Source organism: Sciurus carolinensis, chromosome 4, assembly GCF_902686445.1.
Source record: "Sciurus carolinensis chromosome 4, mSciCar1.2, whole genome shotgun sequence".
Taxonomy (NCBI): Eukaryota; Metazoa; Chordata; class Mammalia; order Rodentia; family Sciuridae; genus Sciurus; species Sciurus carolinensis.
The window spans coordinates 122,338,131-122,358,874 of NC_062216.1; the positions used below are offsets into that span (position 1 = coordinate 122,338,131).

The 20,744-nt window shown below is 43.6% G+C and overlaps 1 protein-coding gene across 1 annotated transcript in view; it reads right to left on the reverse strand.

The window, feature by feature from the left end:
- Ppm1h (protein phosphatase, Mg2+/Mn2+ dependent 1H) overlaps positions 1-20,744 on the reverse strand; it is a 270,376-nt gene that overhangs the window by 53,025 nt on the left and 196,607 nt on the right. The window contains exon 6 of the mRNA XM_047548361.1: positions 19,076-19,194. Within this exon, the coding sequence (XP_047404317.1) occupies positions 19,076-19,194 (119 nt within the window). The remainder of the gene's footprint in view (positions 1-19,075; positions 19,195-20,744) is intronic.

Sequence of the window (20,744 nt, forward strand, 5' to 3'; positions counted from 1 at the left end):
TCCCCCAAATTTTCGAGTCCACTTCCTTGCTTGATTTTTCTCCAGCGTATCTGCCACTGAGGAAGAGTTATTTTTACTTCTTTACTATGTTTCTTTTTCAAATATTTTTTTGAGTCATAGAGGTACACAATAACTTTAATTTATTTTTACGAAGTGCTGAGGATCAAACCCAGTGCCCCACAGGTGCTAGGTGAGCGCTCTACCACTGAGCCTCAACTCCAGCTCCACTGTCTTTTTTCTTGACTGCCCCCCATGCTTCTTGAATTCTGTGAGTGCAGAGATTTTTTATTTTGTGAAAACGCATTCCTGATACCCACCATTAATATTATGCTAAATATTGTTACTTCTATCTTCAAAACAGGTCCTGAATCAGAAATGTTATATGGTGGAGCTAGGTGCAGTAGCACCTGCCTGTAATCCTAGCAGCTCCCAGGGGCTGAGGCAGGAGGATTGCAAGTTCAAGGCCAGCCTTAGCAATTTAGCAAGACCCTGTTTCTAAATAAAATACAAAAAAGGGCTGGAGTAAGATATCCCTCTTGGTCATGACAATCTTCTTCTTCTTTTTTTTTTTTTAACTTTCTTAGTTCTGTTTGCTAGTGTTTTTGAATATCTGTCAGTATTCATAATGGAAGATTGTCTATAATTTACTTTCCTGTACTGCTGCTTTTTGGTAAATTTAACCTTATAGAAAGAATTGATAAGTATTCCCTGTTTCATTGGTGGAAGTGATCATGATTGATTAGTATTGATTTCTTATTAAATACTTGACAGAATTTTTAAAAATAGGATAGGGAATGTGGCTCAGTGGTTAAGCAACACTGGGTTCAATTCCCATTACCAGAAAAAAGGAAGGAAGGAAGGAAGGTAGGTTATATGCTGGGAAGAGTACCTACCATATAATGGGTACACGATAAATATTGAACTGAGTGGGGAAGTTAATGAATACCACCTTCCCCAGGTGGAGTCTTTATTCTGTCCTTACATGTTTTCTTCTTCTACACACATTTACAGAACAAAAACAAGAGCCTCCTTATTATTTTATTTTATTTTCTTTTCTTTTTGCTGCTAAGTCTTATCAGGAGTGCCTTGCTTCAGCTGAGGCTCAGTCACAGACACATCCCTTTCTTGTCTCTGGTTTGTCCAGTTCTGTCATGCTCTGTGAAGTCTTGGACACTCTGAACATATGAAATGAAGAGGACCCTGTGCTACCACATGGATGTCCTTTCACCTTTCTGATGAGCAGCAATGAGAAGGACTCTTATGCCGCAGACATAGGTCATCTCTGGATCACTTTTGTAATTTTCATCAGAAAAAGGTTTGCTTATATTTTTAGTCTGGTTAGGATGTCTGCTAAAAAATCTCCCACAACCGTTTCTCCCTCTTTGAATCCACAGTCATCAGTCTTCACTTCAAATTCTCCATTGGCTTCCCAGCATCTTATATATATTAGTCCCACCATGAGGACCCCTGTGATCTGCTGTTTACACTCTTCTTTTCCCTCTGCTGCACATTTGTAACATTGTTTGTTGCTGTTTCTTTAACAACACAGAGACTTGTTGTTTCCTGGCCTGGGCCACTCTTTCCCAGATCCTCCCCAGGTGGTTCCTGGGCCTCACTAGTTCCTGACTACTCACCTAATAGTACCATGGTCCCTGTTCCTACCTGCCCCACTTTGGCTCTTCATAGCACTCAGGCAGTGCACGGGAAGTTACCTTATGTATTAGTTTCTTTCCTTGTTTGTGTTCTGCCTTCCCCTCTCACACATTAGGTTCATGAGGGCTGAGACTCTCTTCTTAGGTAGTGTTCCATCCTATTTACAACTGTGCAGGTACATTGTGATATAAAGTAGACTCTAGCTAAGTGTCTGAATCAATGAATGGATGAAGGCAGCCCTTTTCCTGCTAAAGATATGCCATGGCCCAGCATCTCCATTCACTTTGCCTTTAGTAAGTTTTTCTTTGGCTGAAAATCAGAGCTGAGTTCTATCAGTGACACTATTTTTGTTTACCTCTTCATATTAAGACTTCAGTTTCTTGTTTATTACCTATATATACTAATAGATATTTATAAAGTTATAAAAATAGCATTTATGACCCTCTGGCCTATTAGCATCTCCAGATAATTCCTAAATACCATCCCAGAATGGAAGACTTTTCAATCACAGCTGTTTTACTGGATCCTATGGTGCTACTAAGACAATATTCTGAATTATCTCAGTTTAAAGCCAAGTCTCCCACTTGGGAAAGTTTTTTCTAGGCTGGGGGTGGCAGTGCATGCCTGTAGTCCCAGTGGAGGTATGTGGAGGATAGCAGGAGGATGTCTAAGGCTGAGGCAGGAGGATCACTTGAGCCAGGAGTTCAAGGCCAGCCTGGGCTCAAAAAAAAAAAAAGAAAGAAAGAAAGAAATAAAAAGAAAATAAAGATGCTGAATAAAGTAGTTTTTTTCTAGTTTTTGCTGGATTCTTCTAGAGTTCATGCTTTGGCACTATTCATGTAGATCACTTCCCACGATCTCCCTTCTCTCCTAAGTCATGACCTTCCACTAGAAAGAGGGACTGAAAAACCACTTGTGTCCCTAAGTCTTAATTTCCTTAGCAGGACTTCAAAGCCATCTTAAAAGAATATGATCCCTTCTGGGGGAATAAGAAGACTCTCTCCCTTTGGGGGCTGCATAATCTCGACAATCCCCTCGTGCAGCTCCAATGACACGCACCAGTGAGTCACATTCTTCCACTAACCTCTGGACAGCGCCTTGGATGCCTCTGCTCCCCTGGGGCTCTTTCTTCCTGGATTCCCTCTTCCCTCCTGGCAGAGCCGGCTGTGGTATATGAAAGACACCAGGCTTGGAGTCAGGGGTTCTGAAGTCACATTGCGATCCTCACGTGAACGAGCCGTGTGAATTTGGGAAAGTCCCGGAAGCCTCCCTAAATTTGCCTCTTTGGCTGGGGGCTTCACAGGATACTTGAGAGGATTAAATACATACATTTCTAGGAAAGTCCTTTGCACTGGCTAAGGTGCCATCTAACCATGAATTGTGGCAGTTAAGGTCAGAGGAGCCTCATTCTTTCTTCAGTGCAGATACGGAGCTCAGATAACTGACTACTAGAGGCAGAAAGCATGCTCAGAAAAACCACTTCTTCGGTAGAGTGCTTGCCTTGTAAGCACAAGGCCCTGGGTTCAATCCCCAGCACCCCCCCCCCCCCAAAAAAAAAGAAAAACCGCTTCTTGCTCAACAATCAAGCCACCCACTTTATGCCTTTTCTGCCACTGCAGAAAAGATCAAAGCATGAGGGACAGCCCACATGCAAATCAATCTGGAAAAGTTCCTCATTCTTCTCTAATGTGAAGCCTTGGAGACTCAGAGGAGGCTATTAGCCAATAATCTAGAGGGAGCATTGTTGGGTTAGTCTAAAATAGTCTCAAAAGGAGAATTTCCCCACATTGGCTGGAAGCTCGGAGCACCTTGAAGAGGGAGGGGAAAGCCACAGGCGGTGGTCTTGTTTTCCTCACAGCAGAAACCAAGCCCTAGCTTGGCAGAGGCACTTCTCATAGGGGTTGAGCAGACCTGTGTGGAGGACAGAAGGCAGAAGCATCCTGGTCTGGGTCTCCACTCCTGCCTTCTTATAACAAAATATCCACAGCAGCTTGAATCCCAGGAGGCCTGGCTGGTCAGGAACAGACACATGCCTAGAGCCCAAAGCCACTGGTGGCTTCTAAGAGCTTGGCATGACCCCAATTAAGCAATTCTGGAATCTGCAAAGGCTCTCCTCTGTCTCAGCTCCCCCTATACCCGCCCTCCTCAGACCTTCCTGGAAAAAGCAATATAAAATTGGCAGCCATCTCGTGCTTCCTTTTTTCTGCCAGTCATCTGTATTTCCAAAGGAATCAAGCCCAAAGCCTAACCACAGAGCTCAGGAAATGGAGGCAGCTTCCTGCTCCTTGAGGTGGCCCTACAGGCAGCCAACTCTCCCCCTAAGTGCCAGAGAGAGGGAGAGAGGGAGGGAGAGACACAGGGAGAGGGAGAGAGAAAGAGAGAGAGGGAGAGAAAGAATATTTCCTTTAAGGGCACAAATGACTTCAGTATTTGAGTAACTCTTATTATTTTTTTTTAAATGTTGTCTTTGAAGAACTCTCCCCCACCCCCGACTTCAAAAATCCACAATTAGAATGTTCTCAGATATTTCTTGCATTTGCTTGTGGATGGAAACTTAGAATGTTGGAAAGAGGGAACTAAATTGTCAGAGACAATGAATCTCAGGTCAGCTTAATGAGTTGCAGTCTCCTTGAGACTACTTCAGACTAACCTAACAATGTACCCTCTAGATTTTGAGGGAATTTTGCAGTGGGGATAAGTGCCAGGGAGAGTCTGAAGGGGTGGAGAAATCTGCCATATCCAGCAGGCAGTTTGGGGATTTAAAATCTCCTATACAGTGTTTTGCGTCTGGCCCAATTTTTATGCCACAGGTTCACCACTGCAAGGCAGGCTTTAGTTAATTGCAAATCTAAGTTGGGGGGCGGTATCCATGTTTGACTCACTGGGTTCCTGGATGAATGTGCTGGCGGCTATTTTCAATTACATGATCCCTGGGAATGTTCCCTGGTTGGGTCAATTTGAGTCTCTCCAAACGAGTGCTACCTGGTTTTCATCCTTTGGTCCTGGGAGTGTCTTTTAAATTAGATGAAGCCTGTAGGTCCTAAGCTATGAACAAGTTGATGCACTTCTGCTAGCACAGTGCAACAGATGGATCCAGGCACAAACAGTATGTTCGAATTGTCAGAGTATGATTCATATTTGGTGATAAACTGAAGAGTGTTGGCAGCAGTCTAGTTTAAGCATACCTGGTTATGTGTGATGAAAGAAAACAACCTATCTCCTTAACCACATGAAAGCGGGAGTCTACGGGCCTTCCCTCCAGGAAAACTTTCCATAATGGGGCTTAAGCTCCACTGCTTGAAGAAATCCTGGTTAGCAGGTCTGACCCACAGTCTCGGGGAAAATGCCTGCCTCCCATCTTGCACCCCTCAGCATGCCTGAGCTAACCTTGCCTGGAGTTCTGTGGGTGGTATCAATTTCTTTCTTTTGGCCTAACTCTTCGTTTTGCTCCCATCAGGCCTGTGGTTGATAGCAGGAGGCCCTGGAGCTGGCTTTCATTTTACTTCTGTGTTGTCTCGGGGAGTTCACTGGGTCAGAGTAGAGGTTTCACACTTCAGGCTCAGCTCAACTCGTTATCAGAGCACACATACAAACACACCTTAAACAACCCTATTTACACTCACCATGTCACATACACTGGTTATTTTCTTCCTATGGTAGGTGATTTAATTTAAAATGCTTACCTCCATACATTAAATTTGATTGCACAGTCCATAATGGGTCCCTACCCACAATGAAATTTTGGATACAGGAACAGAACCTGCTCTTAGAAGCTTCTAAATCAGGAGCTTAGGCTTTGCCCAGATAAAAGGAATGGGTTTTACTGGATTCATTCCTTGTATTTACCAAAGACCTATTAGGTGCCAGGCACTGGTGTAGGTGCTGCAGATAAGTTATATAAAGAAAAGGACATCTTTTGACTTGCAGGCCCAGATTTATTAGCAAAAAAGTATTTTCAAGGAAGAAAACACTTTGAATCAGTCATTTGAAAAACAGCATTGTGTTCATGCAAAACAGAACCAATAATATTTCAGCATAAAAAATTCTGAATGACTCTTAGGGAAATTCCAGATTTGGAAATGATTTCTGATTCACTGTCTTCTTGGTATGCATTAGCACTTGGCTCAGAGAGCTTCACATTCTAATCAATAACATTTAGATCTCCCTATGGCTCTGAATCAGAGACCCTTACTTTATGAGCTCACAAATATGGAGTGATTTTGGCTTGCTCAGGGGCCATTCACTCTGAAATGAACATGAATTTCGTAGACACTGGCCTTTTTATATTGTATGAAACCAAGTCAATATAGAAATCAGGAGATGATCAGAATTGACCCCACCATAGTCACAAATGATGGTGAGAAAACTGCAAAAAGATGATTATAAAGAGGTTCCTACTGCAGCCCTCACTTACTGACCTTTTCCCACCCTGGCCATATGAATATATGTACCACGGAGCATGTAGTAATGTAGTGTACCTGGAAGCCACACTTGGGTCTCCAGCTTATGACACATCTTTCTATCCATGTGCCCTTGAGCTGGTATCACACAGAGCAGAATAAAAGTATCTCAAAGTAAGCGTCAGTGCTTTTTGAAGTCTTCTGTTGTCTCCTCCTCCTCCTCCACCTCCTCCCCCTTCTTCTTCTCTCTCTCTTTCTCCCACCCTCTCTTCTGGTACAGGGGATTGAATCCAGGGGTGCTTAACCACTGACCCACATCCCCTGACTTTTTTCTTTAATATATATTTTATATTTTGAGACAGGGTCTTGCTAAATGGATGAGGGCCTTGCTCAGTTGCTGAGGTTAGCTTTGAACTTCTGATCCTTCTTGCCTCAGTCTCTCAAGCTGCTGGGATTAGAGGCATGTGCCACCACCTCCAGTCTTCTGTTCTATCTTAACATCTACGGGAATTTGGCACAAACCTACACATCATCAACATTTACTTTAACACACAAAACACCCCCTCCCCATTCCTGAAATGTTCAGGCAAAAGAGAATCTTATCCTGTGGATTCCCAAACTCTTTGCTAATCCCAAATCACAGGAGCCCTCCAAGGAAGAAGCTATAAACTCCTGGGTGACAGATGCCAATCTTTACCAATGGGAGAAATGTAGTACTGGGCTCCTGTATCAAGGTGACGATCCTACTGTTTCAGAGGATATGAAGATGGTGGGGAGTGGGGAGGCAGCAATTGGTCAACTGTTATTATCCACCCCTAACATTTACCAGATTCTAACATGTTCAACATACATGCTATACTCACTTTGTTCTAGGCACTGTCCAAGTCACTAGGATTGCAGTCATGTGCCCCCACACCCAACTAAACAATTTTATTCTTTTAAACATATAACTCTTATAACAGTCTTGTAAGGTAGATATGGATATATCCTCATTCCACAAATAAGAAGATGCAGGCGTAAGAAAGGCCATACAATTAGGAGTCTGTCCCAAGCATATTATACTTTTTTCTCCGCCCATTCTTGAAGAGCTATGTATAAATACCATCAAACGGCACAATGGCCAAAACATGTTTAATTATTATTAGTTCTTCTCCTCAGATTAAACTATAACATTTTTAAAAAGTTCACTTTCAGGTTTTTACTGTGATAAGTCACACTGAAGTTTAAATGGATCACATTCTTAGACTTTTCTTCTCTTAACAAATATGATAGATGTTCAAGGTCACTGCGGAATTAGATTTAATGCGAGGTTTGGCTTTCAAATTATTCAAGTGCAATAAGGTTGAGAGACTCCAAATCTTTGTGTCAGCTTTCCAAAGGGTGATCCAAGGCAATTCAGAGGATTAGGCTACATGGTAAAAAAAGGGTGGGTGGGTATCATTTTCAAAGGATTAACAGGAATGAGAAACCAGCAAGTTAAATGCCTTGGGAGGCTCCTGCCCTACCTGATATATTTACACCATGGCTGGAGCTGGGACTATCCAGAATATGGAAAAGAGCATCAATAAGCAAAGAGGCTTAACTTGAACTTGATGCATTGTTGCACCTGAGGATTTTATTGTTACTACTAATCCACTGCTGGTTCAGTTTACTGACCCCTTCTGAACACCACCCTTGGCTCACTTCTGGTGGACAAAGAGGATCCCAGGCAACAGCAAGTGAATGATCAGGGGCAAGGACCATCAGTACCCTCAGGATTCACGAGCCTATTACAGAGCCCAGACTGTCCAGTGCTCTTCAATCAGCCACTTTCACATGCTGTTGCTTGTATCCATGGCAAGCATGTCAAGGGCTGCCCAAGGTCAATATTTAAGGCTCTAAAAGAATCACCAGGGTGCTTTAAAAAATGCAGATTTTAGGGTTCGGATTCAGCAAATGGGTGGAACTGGGTTTTAAAAAAATTACCCCAGATGACAAAGCTTCACTGTGGGTACATCAGGTTATCAGTTTCACGTGGGATTATAATCACCCATTTATAGACCTGACTTGACACTATTCTGTAAGCACCATGAGGGCAGGGGCCGTTTTACTCCTTGTATCTCAAACGCAACACCAGACCTGGTTGACTGAGTGCATAATGGTTGAAAGAGAGGACTCCACAGGATGACACCCTGTTCCTGTCCTTTAGGTTCTAAGCATGGTGCCCAGCATCTGACTTTTCCTGGAGGATGTACAAGGTTGAGTCAATCCTAGTGGAACATGAACCTAGAATTTGACAGGTGTTCCTGCCTTTGCCAAGCAATGAGGTGAAGAACTAACGTGAATGTGTTATCCTCCACCCCTTCACGAGCCTTCTGAAACCTTCCACATGATCTGAGCACAACAAAGGAGAGGGACAGTTGACAAATAACATACTGGCTCTCAAAATACGCCTGGCATGTTGTTACCGCCCTTTCTACTTCTTACAGATTTGTGTTCAGTTCTTCAGTCAGGGGAAGACTCAAAACCTTATTCTTCCTCTGAGTAAGTCTTTGATTTACTTGTATGAAGGCAAGAGGACCAGAGTGGTCAGATGAGATCTCTCAAGGTTTAGAGTGATGGTTCTTTAGCTCTCATGTGTGGCTTCAGACAATATTAAACAGCACCCGACTGATTCTGATGAAGATGCTCTCGGGTCACACCGGGTTAGCATCTCCATTGGCTTGTGGGCTTGAAACCAGCAACACCCAGCCCCGACTCTGAATTCTGGTGGGAAGGGAAGAGGAAAAAAATGTTATAAGCTTGAAATATCTTAACTGGAGGAGTGTTGGTTGGACACAGGAGAACATTTTCTGGCAGGCTTGTAATGTACCTGGAAAAATTGTAGGAGAGTTATGGTGTCTACTCTGAAATTTCCTTAAAATGGGATTCTATAAATAGGCTGAGGATGGTCTCTATGTCCTTTTGAACGTATTGTCAGCTCTAAACTTTTGCCTTGCTGTGTGTCACTTCTGTCCTTTATAGAAGGTAGACTCTTAAGGGTAGAAGAATAAAATTACATTAGCATGGTCACTCAAAGTTCCCAGGGGGTGACTCAAGTCCACTTGCAGAGTTCAGTGGTGCACTCTATGTACCCCTACTCTACACCCTTACCTCCTCCCACAGGTCATTTATGTGAGGTTCCCACCAGAACTGTTATCTAGCAGAAACACACTAATAATTATGCAAGGAGGGTTAAAATATAAAACAGCTTCCATACTGGTCAGCAAATGACTGACCCAAGACAACTGACGGCACCACATCTGCTGCTCTGGCCCTCCCCAGGATCCCCACCATGTAGCAGTCAATAAAGGGTTAATGCCTTCTACAGCAGGGGGTTTCCAGGCCTCTGCCGCCACCCAGCTGAGCCCACTCCTTCCTGCTGAGTGTTAAAACATTTGAATATTATCCTCTGGCTTCCACATTTCCAAAACACACTATTTTCACCCCTCTGGGCTTCTGCTTGTGCTGTGTCCTATGTTCAGAATGTCCATCCCTCCAGTCCCCAGCTCTCTTGAAACCCCTCTCTGATTCAGATCTTTGGTTCATATACAATCTTCAGGAAGCTGTTCCTGATCCCAATCTCCTCTCTCAGAAACAACCACTGCCTCTCCCATAGCCACAGGCCTTTCCTTTTAAAGGCTTTCTAGTAACTCTTACATTTTTTACCTTCAGTTCTGCACAATTTCCAACAGGCTCACTTTTCTCACTGCTGAGATTTTAAAGAATAAATTTAAAGGCAAAATGGTGTTGTTAGATACATTTCCAGAAGGTCAGTCATGGATCACCTAGATTACGAGATGATCTGGCCATGAGGGGCATAGTGTCTCAATCCCTCGGGCATGGCTCTTCAGGGCTGCAGGTCCAGCCTCTAAGACCAAGAAGGGAGATGGTAAGGTGGAGATCAGAAAAACCTGCCAAACAGAAAGCAACCTGCCACTAAATGCCCAGGGGCAGAGGGCTGGCATGAGGCTTCTTGGGGGCATGGATGGTGTCTCACCTTAGAGTTAGAGTCTCAAATCCCCTGTGCTGAGCCCTCTTCCTCACCTGCCATGCTGTGGGACAGACCTGCCAGACAGAGGTGGCCAGCACCCCTTGACCTTACTTCAGATGCTTGCATCTCTAAACTTTCCTTTCCTTTTTGGTTTTTATCCTCTCACTGCCTTGCAAAACAAGGCTCTCTGTACATATTAGCTTGGAAGCCTCCTGAGGCCACCGTTGGCTCTGGCTGACTCTATAACATCTGATGACTATGGTATTAGACATTTGCTACATGCCAGGTTTTGTTCAAGGCACCTAGTCATACTAACTTGTGGCACCTTAACTACCACCAGGTACTGCAATTAGCTTCAGTTTACAAATGGAGAAGCCAAAACAGAGCAGTGACATGATGTGTCCAAGTCACAGGGGTGGGCAGTGACCCAGTCAGGCGCTCTGGCTGTACCATCCCTGTTCTTAGCTACTACTCAATGTTTCATATGCAGCAGGCACACAAGAATATTTTGTCAAAAAAAAAGTGCCTCAGGGGCTCAGTGGCCAAAAGGACATTGAGTACTTTCATAGGGATTTTTGCAAACATTTGATATTTCAAAACTTTCCCAGATGACTTGGAGCTATTAATTTCACACACCAGTGTCATACACTCCCAAACACAAGTCACAGGGGATGAACGGTAGATCTGCTATGCTTAGGGGTATATGAATATGTACAGGTAAATGCTGGAACTGTTCACAGAGTCTGAGGAGGGATGAAAGGCTTGGAAGTAGTTTAGTCACTTAGGAATGATAACAGAGTTATCATAAAGGAGAGAGACATGAGGATGTATGTGTGTGTGTGTGTGTGTGTGTGCAGGTGTGCGGGGTGAGTACATGATCAATGGGGAGTGAGCTGGTGGGACATCGCTTTTCTTTCTCCTTCCTATGGCCTGTCTGTCTTGGCTTGCAACCATTTGTAAAGATCCCATAGCTTCCATTGGCCTTCTGCACAGGGTGGGAGCAGAGTCATTCATCACTGTCAGGAGATGTGCTGCACACAGCAGGGCAGGCTTTCTTCCCTGCTGCTCCTGCAGCTAGAGCTGCAAATCTTGAAAAGATGCAGAACATGCACATTGCAAATAACCATTCATCATCTCGGCTCTGCATGCCCAGGGAGAGGCACCTCCCCAAATGGGGTTGACCCATTCAGACTTCAGCTCCAGCCCCAGCTAGAACTTGGATCACGAGGACTTTTGGGATGCCTAATCTCTGCCCTCACCAATCTTCATCTGGATAATCTGTTGAGGTTTTGGGGTTCAAATTCTCTGAAATGATAACTAAACCCCCACTTTTCTCTGCAAAACCAGATTTTCAGATTGCTTTCAGCAATCAGACTGCTGCCAAGGTGGCCCATAATCATTAAATTATGAAAATACAAGTTGCTGGGAGGAAATGAATACCAGGTTTCACTAGGGAAAGGCTGCTTTCTTCTGAAGTAATTATAAAATTAAAATGTGATATTTCTCTGGTGAGTCTAGAAAGTCTCCCAGTGCGGTCTGTGGCACAACAGTAACGTCAGAATTTGCACTGGGGCGGGACTGAAAAATCCTTCTGTGCCCCAAAAATGCCAGTCAGAGACATCGGCAGGTAAATTTCCAAAGATTGGGTTAAGAGTGATTAAAAGCAAAGAGAAGGAAAAGTACAGAGTTTGGATTTTTCAATTACTCTTTAAAACTCAGGAGTCAAGCTGTTAGAAAATGCAGGCTTTCCAAGCAAGACTACTAATGCTGAGCTAATTAGACCCACAGGCATGGCTAACATATAAATTCAGGACCCAAAGAGGGGCACTGTCCCTTTAAAAACTGCCTTGGGATCAGTGGAAGAGTTAATGGGTAGTGTCAGTGGGGCTGCTTTATTAGGTGGTCCTAGAGAGGATAAAGCCTGGGGTTTCTGTAACAGGGCTTCTGTGCTTGATTCAATAAATCAATTTATATTAAATGCGGGTACAGCTCTGGAGCTGGCTCCACAGAGCACTCTGTGGCGTTTCTCAATCTGCTCATCCACTTCCCTGTCAGCCTGCCAGAATGTGCTGTCAGAGGGTATTGAAGAGAGCAATAAAGAATAAGATAGAAGCTGCATCTACAATATTTGTAAAACTTGACCTGGCAGCTCCAGACCACTCTTGGGGCTGCCTCCAGTGAGATGCTCTCTCCAGAAAACGCATGGACTGTTGGTAAGAAGCCCAGGTGCCTCTGGTTGCTGAGCGGGGCTCCAGGCTGCCGATGAGGATAAAGGTCACCCCAAACAGAATGGAAAGGCTTGGAAGTGCAGTTGCTTTTTAATCACCTTCTCAGGGTCTAAAATACTCTCCAAGAGGTAAGAGGAAAGTGACAAGAATGAAAGTGCCAACAGCTGGTATCAGTCCAGGAGGCAAACAGAAGAGTGGGCAGCCAGGCGATTTGTGGAGAGGGTGGCGTGCTGCTGCGCCAGGCAGATGAACTGGGGCTCTCTTGGCTGGCCTGCAGGATGCAGCTTCTCCACTGTCCAGTGAATGGCAGCTGGAGACAACTCCAGTCTTTCCTAAACACAACTGATGTCTGGAAGACCTGGAAGGTGGGGTGATGCCCATCCCCCTGCTGACTCAGTCCTGCAGCAGCGGGGCCAGAAGCCATGGAGTATGGCCTACGCCCATCCGCTTCCCCTGCCTGTGCCTGTCTTTAAACTCTGTGTTGTTGAGATGCTCCCTTACAGGCAGCTCCTTACACCACGTTCCCCGTCCTCACTAGACCCACACTCTATTATCTGAACCACAGCCCCGTCCAGCAGACCTTTCTGTGGTGATAAGAGTGATTTGCACCATTCACATGTGGCTACTGCATAACTGAGACATGGCTAGTGAGACATAGGGAGTGAATTTTTCGTCTTATTTAATTTTAAGTAATAGAAATTTAAATGGCCACATGTGGTTAGTAGCTACTATACTTGAGAGCATAGAAAATAGAAAAGATTTCCTTTGCCTTCATTGAAATAGGGAGTGTCGAACTGGGCAGATGATGGTTGACTCCACTGTTCCCAGTGGAAAATCCCTTGATTTACTCATAGTTTTAAGGGGAAAGGGAAGGGAAAAATTACCCTGACACATCATTAAGTTGGAATCATAAAAAGTCAAGGGCTGTTAAGAGACTAGAATAAAAGGTTACCATTTCTGCAACCTATCTAGAAGAATCTGTCTTTCCCAGAAGCTCTAAAAGCAGAACAAAGCTCGTTTCCTACCAGACATAGAGGTTGGCAGAAAATGGGCAAAGGAAGGATTTTACAAATGAGAGACTTTGGCAGAGGAAAGTCTCAAAAAAGCCTATTACCCAAAGCAGCACTCTCTTACTAAGTAAGCCATGTGATCTCAAGTCATCAGTCCTCCCTGGCCCCTGAAATAAGACCGTCATAAAGGGTAGAAAGGCTTTGCTTAAAGGAAGAATTCTGGTGTATGCTGTTCATAACCAGAGCCATCTGGAAGCAATCTCACTTCACATGATGGACTTTTCTTCTTTGGCCCTTTCTCTCCCTACAAATCCCATCAGCCCAGGAACAGCTGCTGGAGAATCTGGCCAGAAGCCAGGGGTGAAGTCACAGCCCCCTTCCACACCAATGTCATCATGCACCCCCAGCTGGCTTGTTACCCTATGTGGCTACACACAGGGCATGGAGAACGCTGATCCTACATGAAAAAGCAAAATCACCAGCAGTCACAAGAGGAGGGACCTACAGCCACAAAGCCAGCTGTGAGAAACTTGTTTCAAGTCGGTAACATAGATACTTGCCAGCAAATTATTGCCTGAGACGGTTCAGAGGGCCGTGGGTCGGGACTTAGAGCTCTCAGGAGGACTCACGGCCAGTTTCAGTGTGTGTCCTGCAATGGCAGCTCTACACAAAGGGCCAGGGAGGAGGGGCACCAGCCTGGGGATTCTGGCACCAGGGCCACTGAAACCAGGCACAGAAGGTGAGAGCCATGTGGGCGATGGGAACATCAAAGGAAGGACACATCATGCATCAGCACAGCGTTAGACAAAGGCTTTGTAAATCAAGCCACTGAGCTAACTCTCTGAGGAAAGAAGGAAAGGGAGGTGGGGGGGAGCCAGGGAAGAGACCAATTTCATTATGATGGGCCTGGTGACAATAACCTTTTGTCCTCTAAACAATCTGGGCCTGCCAAGCTGCTCCACAGTCTCCAAGAAAGCACGAGGATCCCGTCAGGAGGCAACAGACTTATCCTTAATTATGAGACAAGGCTTCCCAGAGCTGACATCCTCTCCCACACTTCCTTCCTGCTGCACACACTCCACAGAATGCTGGCATGATGCTCCTCTAATGAGAGCAGGCAATTTCCCTAAGCACAGGAGATCCGGTTATTCGGGGGATCTTCCCCTACCATCGCCAACCCCAAGTCATGCTCAGTTACTCTTGGTAATGAATGGGAAGCATCAGCTGACCTTGATCAACGGTCTATAGGGTCACGTGCGGAGCTAGAAAAGTCACTGCCTGGCAGCTCCTAAAATGCTTCATTCCACTGCCTTATCCCCTTGATTGTCAAGGAGACACCAATTTTAGCAGATAGAGGACCCCAGTTTAAATTTATATCAGAGGTCAAAACTGTGTGAAGATGTCTAGTTTTACCCGGAAAAAAGCTGATTGGCACAGCACATCAGAAAGAGCCCTGGAATAAGAGTCGGAACTGGGTTCTAGTCCTCACTCTGACACTTGTACATTGCGGACCCTCTGCAAACCACAGAGTCCCTCAGCCTCTACTTGCTCAACTGCAAAATGAGAAGAAGGGGCCACCCTTTCACAGCTGACAGTTCAGCACAGTGGCTAGCAGTACGCACTCCAAAATTACACTGCCTGGATTTACAGGCCAGGCTCTGGAACCTGCCTAGTTGTGTAACCTTGCACAATGTAGCCTCTGTGCTTTAGTTCCCTCGTCAGTAAAATGTATCTAGTTGATAGGTCTGTTTTAAGAGTTAAATGTGAGTGGTTAAGTAAAGCTCTCATCACAGGGCCTGGCCCTTAGCTTTCCCAATAAATAGCAGCCAACCCCACTACTATCATGATTCATGGGGAAGCAGTGGGGGGAATTAAAATATCCACAACTAGAAATTTACTATAGAGGATTAAACAGCTTAACAGTAGGTAGATTCTTTGTTAGGGTTCAGACAAGTAAGTTCACAGCCCAAGGCGACTTCTGAAGCCAAGAAACATAAAGGAGAGTCTAGGGAAGGACTTGTTTGCGTCCTTGAGGAGAACACACTACAGATGTCACCAGCCCACCCTCAACCAATTTCAATAACTTGGGAGTGATTTATGGCTTTCATGGGAAAAGAAACAGGATACAGACCCTCACCTCCCTTTCTATAAATTAATTTTCTACTCTTTCTCTTCTATAGACAACTTGGAAAGGCAAAGAACTCCAGTCCTTTTTTTTTTTTTTTTTTTTTCAGTGCTGGGGATGGAACTCAGGGGGGCTCTTGCATATTAAATAAACCCAGTCTATTTTTTTTTTTTTTTTTTTTTTTTTTGTGGTGCTGGGGATTGAACCCAGGGCCTTGTGCTTGCAAGGCAATCACTCTACAACTGAGCTATATCTCCAGCCCTAAACCTAGTCTTTTTAAGTCCTAAAAAATAACTGTTCCATCTTAGGTTTTTTGTTAGAGGATAAAAGGAACTCATTAGTTGGGGGAAGGGGTTTACATAAGCCATGGTCTAAAGTGGTTTTGAGTTCTTCCAACAAAGATATAAAGGGCTTTCTTTCTCCATAAGTCCCATTTTCAAATCAAAATAAGAACAGGTAGGAAATGCACAAAGGTGTTCATAAATCTCTACTTGTAGCCAAACTCGTGAGTCAACAGCCATGTTGGGAATTACACTGAAAACAAATCAAATCCTGTCTGACTGAAGCCATTCTCAGACGTGGCTTCTCAATTATTTAGTACCTTCTGTGAAGTTCCATGCAATTAAAAACAGTCCACTTATGGACTGCTTATCTGCATAGGACCCTGCTAACACAGAGAGACAGAGAGAAAAATGGGGGAGGGGAGAGAAAATATGTGCATATAAAGTTGAATGTAATCCAGTTCCTGAACTTACCTGCACTGAGGAAGTTATCAGGTGAGGGCAATCTTTAGCTGTTTGTTATAGGAAAAATGTATAAGTCACTCCAAAAGCGGGAAAAATACAGCTTCATGGGAATATAAAACACTAACCTCATCACAAGGCTTGAGTGGACCATTTACAGCCTTTGAAAGCATCTTGGCCATTAAAGTGATGATGCCTCTCATCTCATTAGAAGTGCTTTCCAAAGCTAGTAACAATATATTGTTCTTGCCACCCCAGATGAATTGACAGTAAGCAGCTGCAACAAAGATACTCCTCCAAACAAGTCCTAGGCATGCCATTAACCAAGTTTGTGTTGAGTGCTGAGATCTCATTTGCCTTTCTGGTACAGAAAGAACATAAACACAGCCTTGCCTCAAGCTCAAGGTGTCTCCAGTACAAACTCACTGCTCCTGCCTTTCTCTTCGACTGTCCATGACACTGACCTGCTGGCTTCACCTTCTGCCAAACAGACCCCTCTACTTTCAGCCAATAAATAATTGCTTCCTGTCCACTCTGGGTCAGGCACAGGACTAAGCACTGGAGCCTCCTGGGGAGCTTACAGGTTACCTGAGAAGACATATTTAAATAAGTAATTAGAGTCATCAATGACTAACCCCTTATATTTATCTCTTGGCCTAAATAATTTTCTTTTTTGTCAATTTCCTTTCTCTTGTTTTCTGCTTCCATCCCTCTAAACAGTGCTTGAGACCTTACATACATATATATTTCTATGATAATTTTCCCCTGGGTACCTAAATCTGCTTTCTAGAATCAGTCTCCTCCAAATTTCTCTTAAGATAACCTTACAAAAATATTGCTTCCATTTAATTCTTCTCAGGAATTCACAAGAGCAACCTATAGCCTCCCACAGTAAAGATCAACCTAACAGTTTCCCACAGTAAATCATCCATTTCTCTGTCTGGCTTCCCATGTTCCCTGTTAAGTTCCCTTAGTACAAGTTCAATGTGTTTCTCACAATCTCTCCTCTTGTATTTAGCCTTTTTCCTTATTCTCTTTTTAGATATATTCCTTTTTGTTTTTTTTAAACGTGTCTACAACCCTGGGTTCCTAATCATTCCATCTTTCCAAATTGCACAACACCCAAACCAAACTGTCATGGGTATTTCCAAATTACACTAGCCCTCATCTTAAATATCTCTGCAAGAAGTGCTGATCTGCTGACTGAATACAAATGGATTTATAAGAAAACCCAGTCAGGTTTAGAATAATGGCTCTAGGTCATAAAAACTCAAAGCTGCAAATATGGTGAACCCTTTTTGATAAATCCATTCATCTTTTAGAGCAGGGGCAAATATTTTTGGCTCTGTGGGCCACATAGACTTTGCTGTAACTACTCAACTGCCCTGCTGCAGGTGAAGGCAGTTATAGTTCAAATGTAAACAAAGGGGAGTAGCTGTATCAAAAAGAGAATTATTTACAGAAACAGGTGGTGAGCTGATTTTGGCTTTCCAGCAATAGTTTGTTGACCTCATTCGAGACAAAGAAAAGTGAATCTGGGTGAGGATCTGCTTTTTCAGCTGGCAAAGAACAACCAAAGTTTCCTTAGATGAGCCTCTTATGGGTAATTCGACTTGTTCCTTTATGACAATATGTGCCCTAGAAGTAGGTCCCCAGCCTAGAAGTCATCAGCATGGGAATCTCAGCTCTGACCATCTGTTCACAGTGAAGAGGGACAGTGAAAGCTATGGCTCTGCCTTTGTGGGAGACGTGGTAAGGAGAGTAAATGACCTCATTCTTCTATTATCCTCCAGGCTGACAAGAGACTCCCTGATTAGATCTCAGAACATAAGAGCAAACCCCCCACCCTTCTGCATGCAGGGCACTGCTCTCTCATTGAATCCTTATGCCGACACTATAATGTGTAAGAACTTGTCATCCTGTCTACTACTCAGAAGAAACAGGACGTCTTAGTCAACATTAGACACTGAGGTATGTTTAGGGAACAAGACACCGCACATCAAGAGTTCTTATATCAATCTGAACGGGATACAATGCAGCTGGTCCTTCACATCTGCAGGTGTCTATATCTGTGGTGTCAATCAACTGTGGATTTTAAATATTTTTTAAAAAGTATCTGTAGTGAATATGTCCAGTTTTTTCCCCCCTCATCTTTATTCTGTATATGATACAGTGTGGTAATTATTCATATAGAATTTACACTGCATTAGATATTTTAAGTAGCTGAGAGATGACTTAAGGATACAGGAAGGACAATGTGCATTGGTTACATGCAAATACTACACCATTTTATAGGAGGCACTTGAGCATCTTGGGATTTTGGTATCTGTAGGGGATCCTGGAACTAATCTCTTACAGATTAAAGAATGAATATAGCTCATCATCTTGAATTTTTACAATGATCTTCAGAGGGCCTATCTTTTCTTCACTTTATCCATGGAAAAATAGGCTCTAGGTATTAAGTAGTTTACCCAAATCTGCTCATTTAGAAAGTCAGAGTTAGGATTCAAACCCAAGTCCCTTTGGTTCAATTAGTCCTTGGCAGATTCCTTCAAGCCTCTCTACCTCTTCAATAACCCTGGCCTAAAAGCACAAAGCTTAATGTGTTTTATAAGCTCCCAAATGATTGATCAGTGCAAAGTGAGGAATTAAGTCAGACTCAGGGGGTCCAGGATCCCTGAGGAGGGCCTCTGAGAAGCAGAGAGAAACAAAAGCCTGTGATTTCAGAACTGGTCCTAAGAGAGAATGGCAGAAGCAGTCATAGACACTTGTCCTTCACCACGAATCCAGGACTCTGGCTGCACATCCTGACACCAACTGCATAAGTGGCTTTTCGTGGTGGTGACGAGCTTCCTATGCACACAGACTGCAGTGGTGCTGGGGAGGAGGGTGGCGTGTTCTTACCAGCCAGTCATATTAAAGTCCCTGTAGAGCATCTTCTTTCCAAGTTCCTTTCTCTGTACTCTCCTTGGAAACTCCAAATGTGTGAACTCATTTCCCAGCAAGTGAGGCTGCATGAATGCCTAATAGCAAAAAAAAAAAAAAGAAAAGAAAAGAAAAGAAAAAAAAAAGCCATACACATTTAGAAGAAAAATAAGATTCAAGGATGTTTTGTACATTGAGACAGGCCATAGTTCAAAAACATGAAAATCATCTCATATTTTACAGGAAATAAATAAATTTCAGCATTTAAACACTAATAGAAGATGACCAAATAGAAATCTTGCACTTAATAAAGGACTGTCACTTTTTCATTTAGTATGAAATATTTGCTATCAGAGACATGTAGAATGAAAGGCGTGAGGAAGAGACTGAGCTCCCAAGTTCACTTTTGAATTCCAATCCCAGATGGTTCACTGTCCTGAATGGCACATGATGAGTTAGAAGGTGAGCACTCTTACCCCGACTCTCTTTGCTCTCATCTCATTTATACATTCCTGCAGTTACCATGGCCTTGCCTTTGAAAGCTGCATGTGAGTCTCCAATGAACACAGGGCTTGAGGTCACAGGGTGGGGCCAGATTCACCAGACAGGAACATTTTTCTGGACCCCCTCCAGTTTATACTGCAGTCATTTGCTCCTGTCATTGGAAGACTATTCTGGAGCAGATGGCTTCTCTCCCTCCCCCCAAATCTCTGTTCACACGACCAAAGTCTTGAGCAAACAGTCACTTAGGGAATTGCTTTGAAAAAAACAAACAGTCTCATTGTCACATTCAGAATTCAAATCTGGCTGTCCAAGAGATGGAATGCTCATGTTTTAACATCCCTGCTCAGGGGACACACACTGTAAGCATACCTACACCAGACCTTCCCATGTCAAGCCTGATGCTTACATATTAGCAGTGTGGTGAGATGGACTGTCTCTCTCCTTTGGCAAGAAAAAGAGTGGGCAGAACACAACATGGCCTGGCACTGTGGGAAGGCAAGGGATCCCTACTGCCAGATAGATGGCCATGTCCTCAGGTTACAGGTATAGGTTGACTATCCCTTATCCGAAAGTTTTTGGTCCTGAAATAATTAGAATGTTAAAAAAATTTTCAGTATACCTAACGAGGCATCTTGGGAATGGGACCAAAGTTTAAATACAAAATTCATTTATGTTTTATATATATTTTATACACATAGCCTGGTGGTACTTTTATACAGTATTTTTCAGTGTGCTTGTGTTTTGACTACAAGTTGTCATGTGAGGTCAAGGTGGAATTTTCCACTTATGGCATTAGGTCAGTACTCAAAAATTTTCAGATTTTAGAGAATTTCAGACTTTTGAATTTTTTAAATTAGGGATGCTCAACCTACAACACACAACCCCCAAGGTCTCCTTCTCAGGGCTGATGCTCATGATGATTTGGAGATACTAGTTAGACATTAGTCAATGTAAATTAAGTTTATCAGGAGCCAAGGGAAGCAAGTTGAATTGTCTACCAGGCTGGTCACATTTGGGCAGTGGTGAAACTCTGAGACAATAGTTCTGGGCAGGCTTGGGCCAGATAGGATGAGGTGATAGAATAGGGCAACTGAGGCTGAGAGACTTGGGTCTTTCCTGTCTATAGCAGGTTCCAGATCTGGTG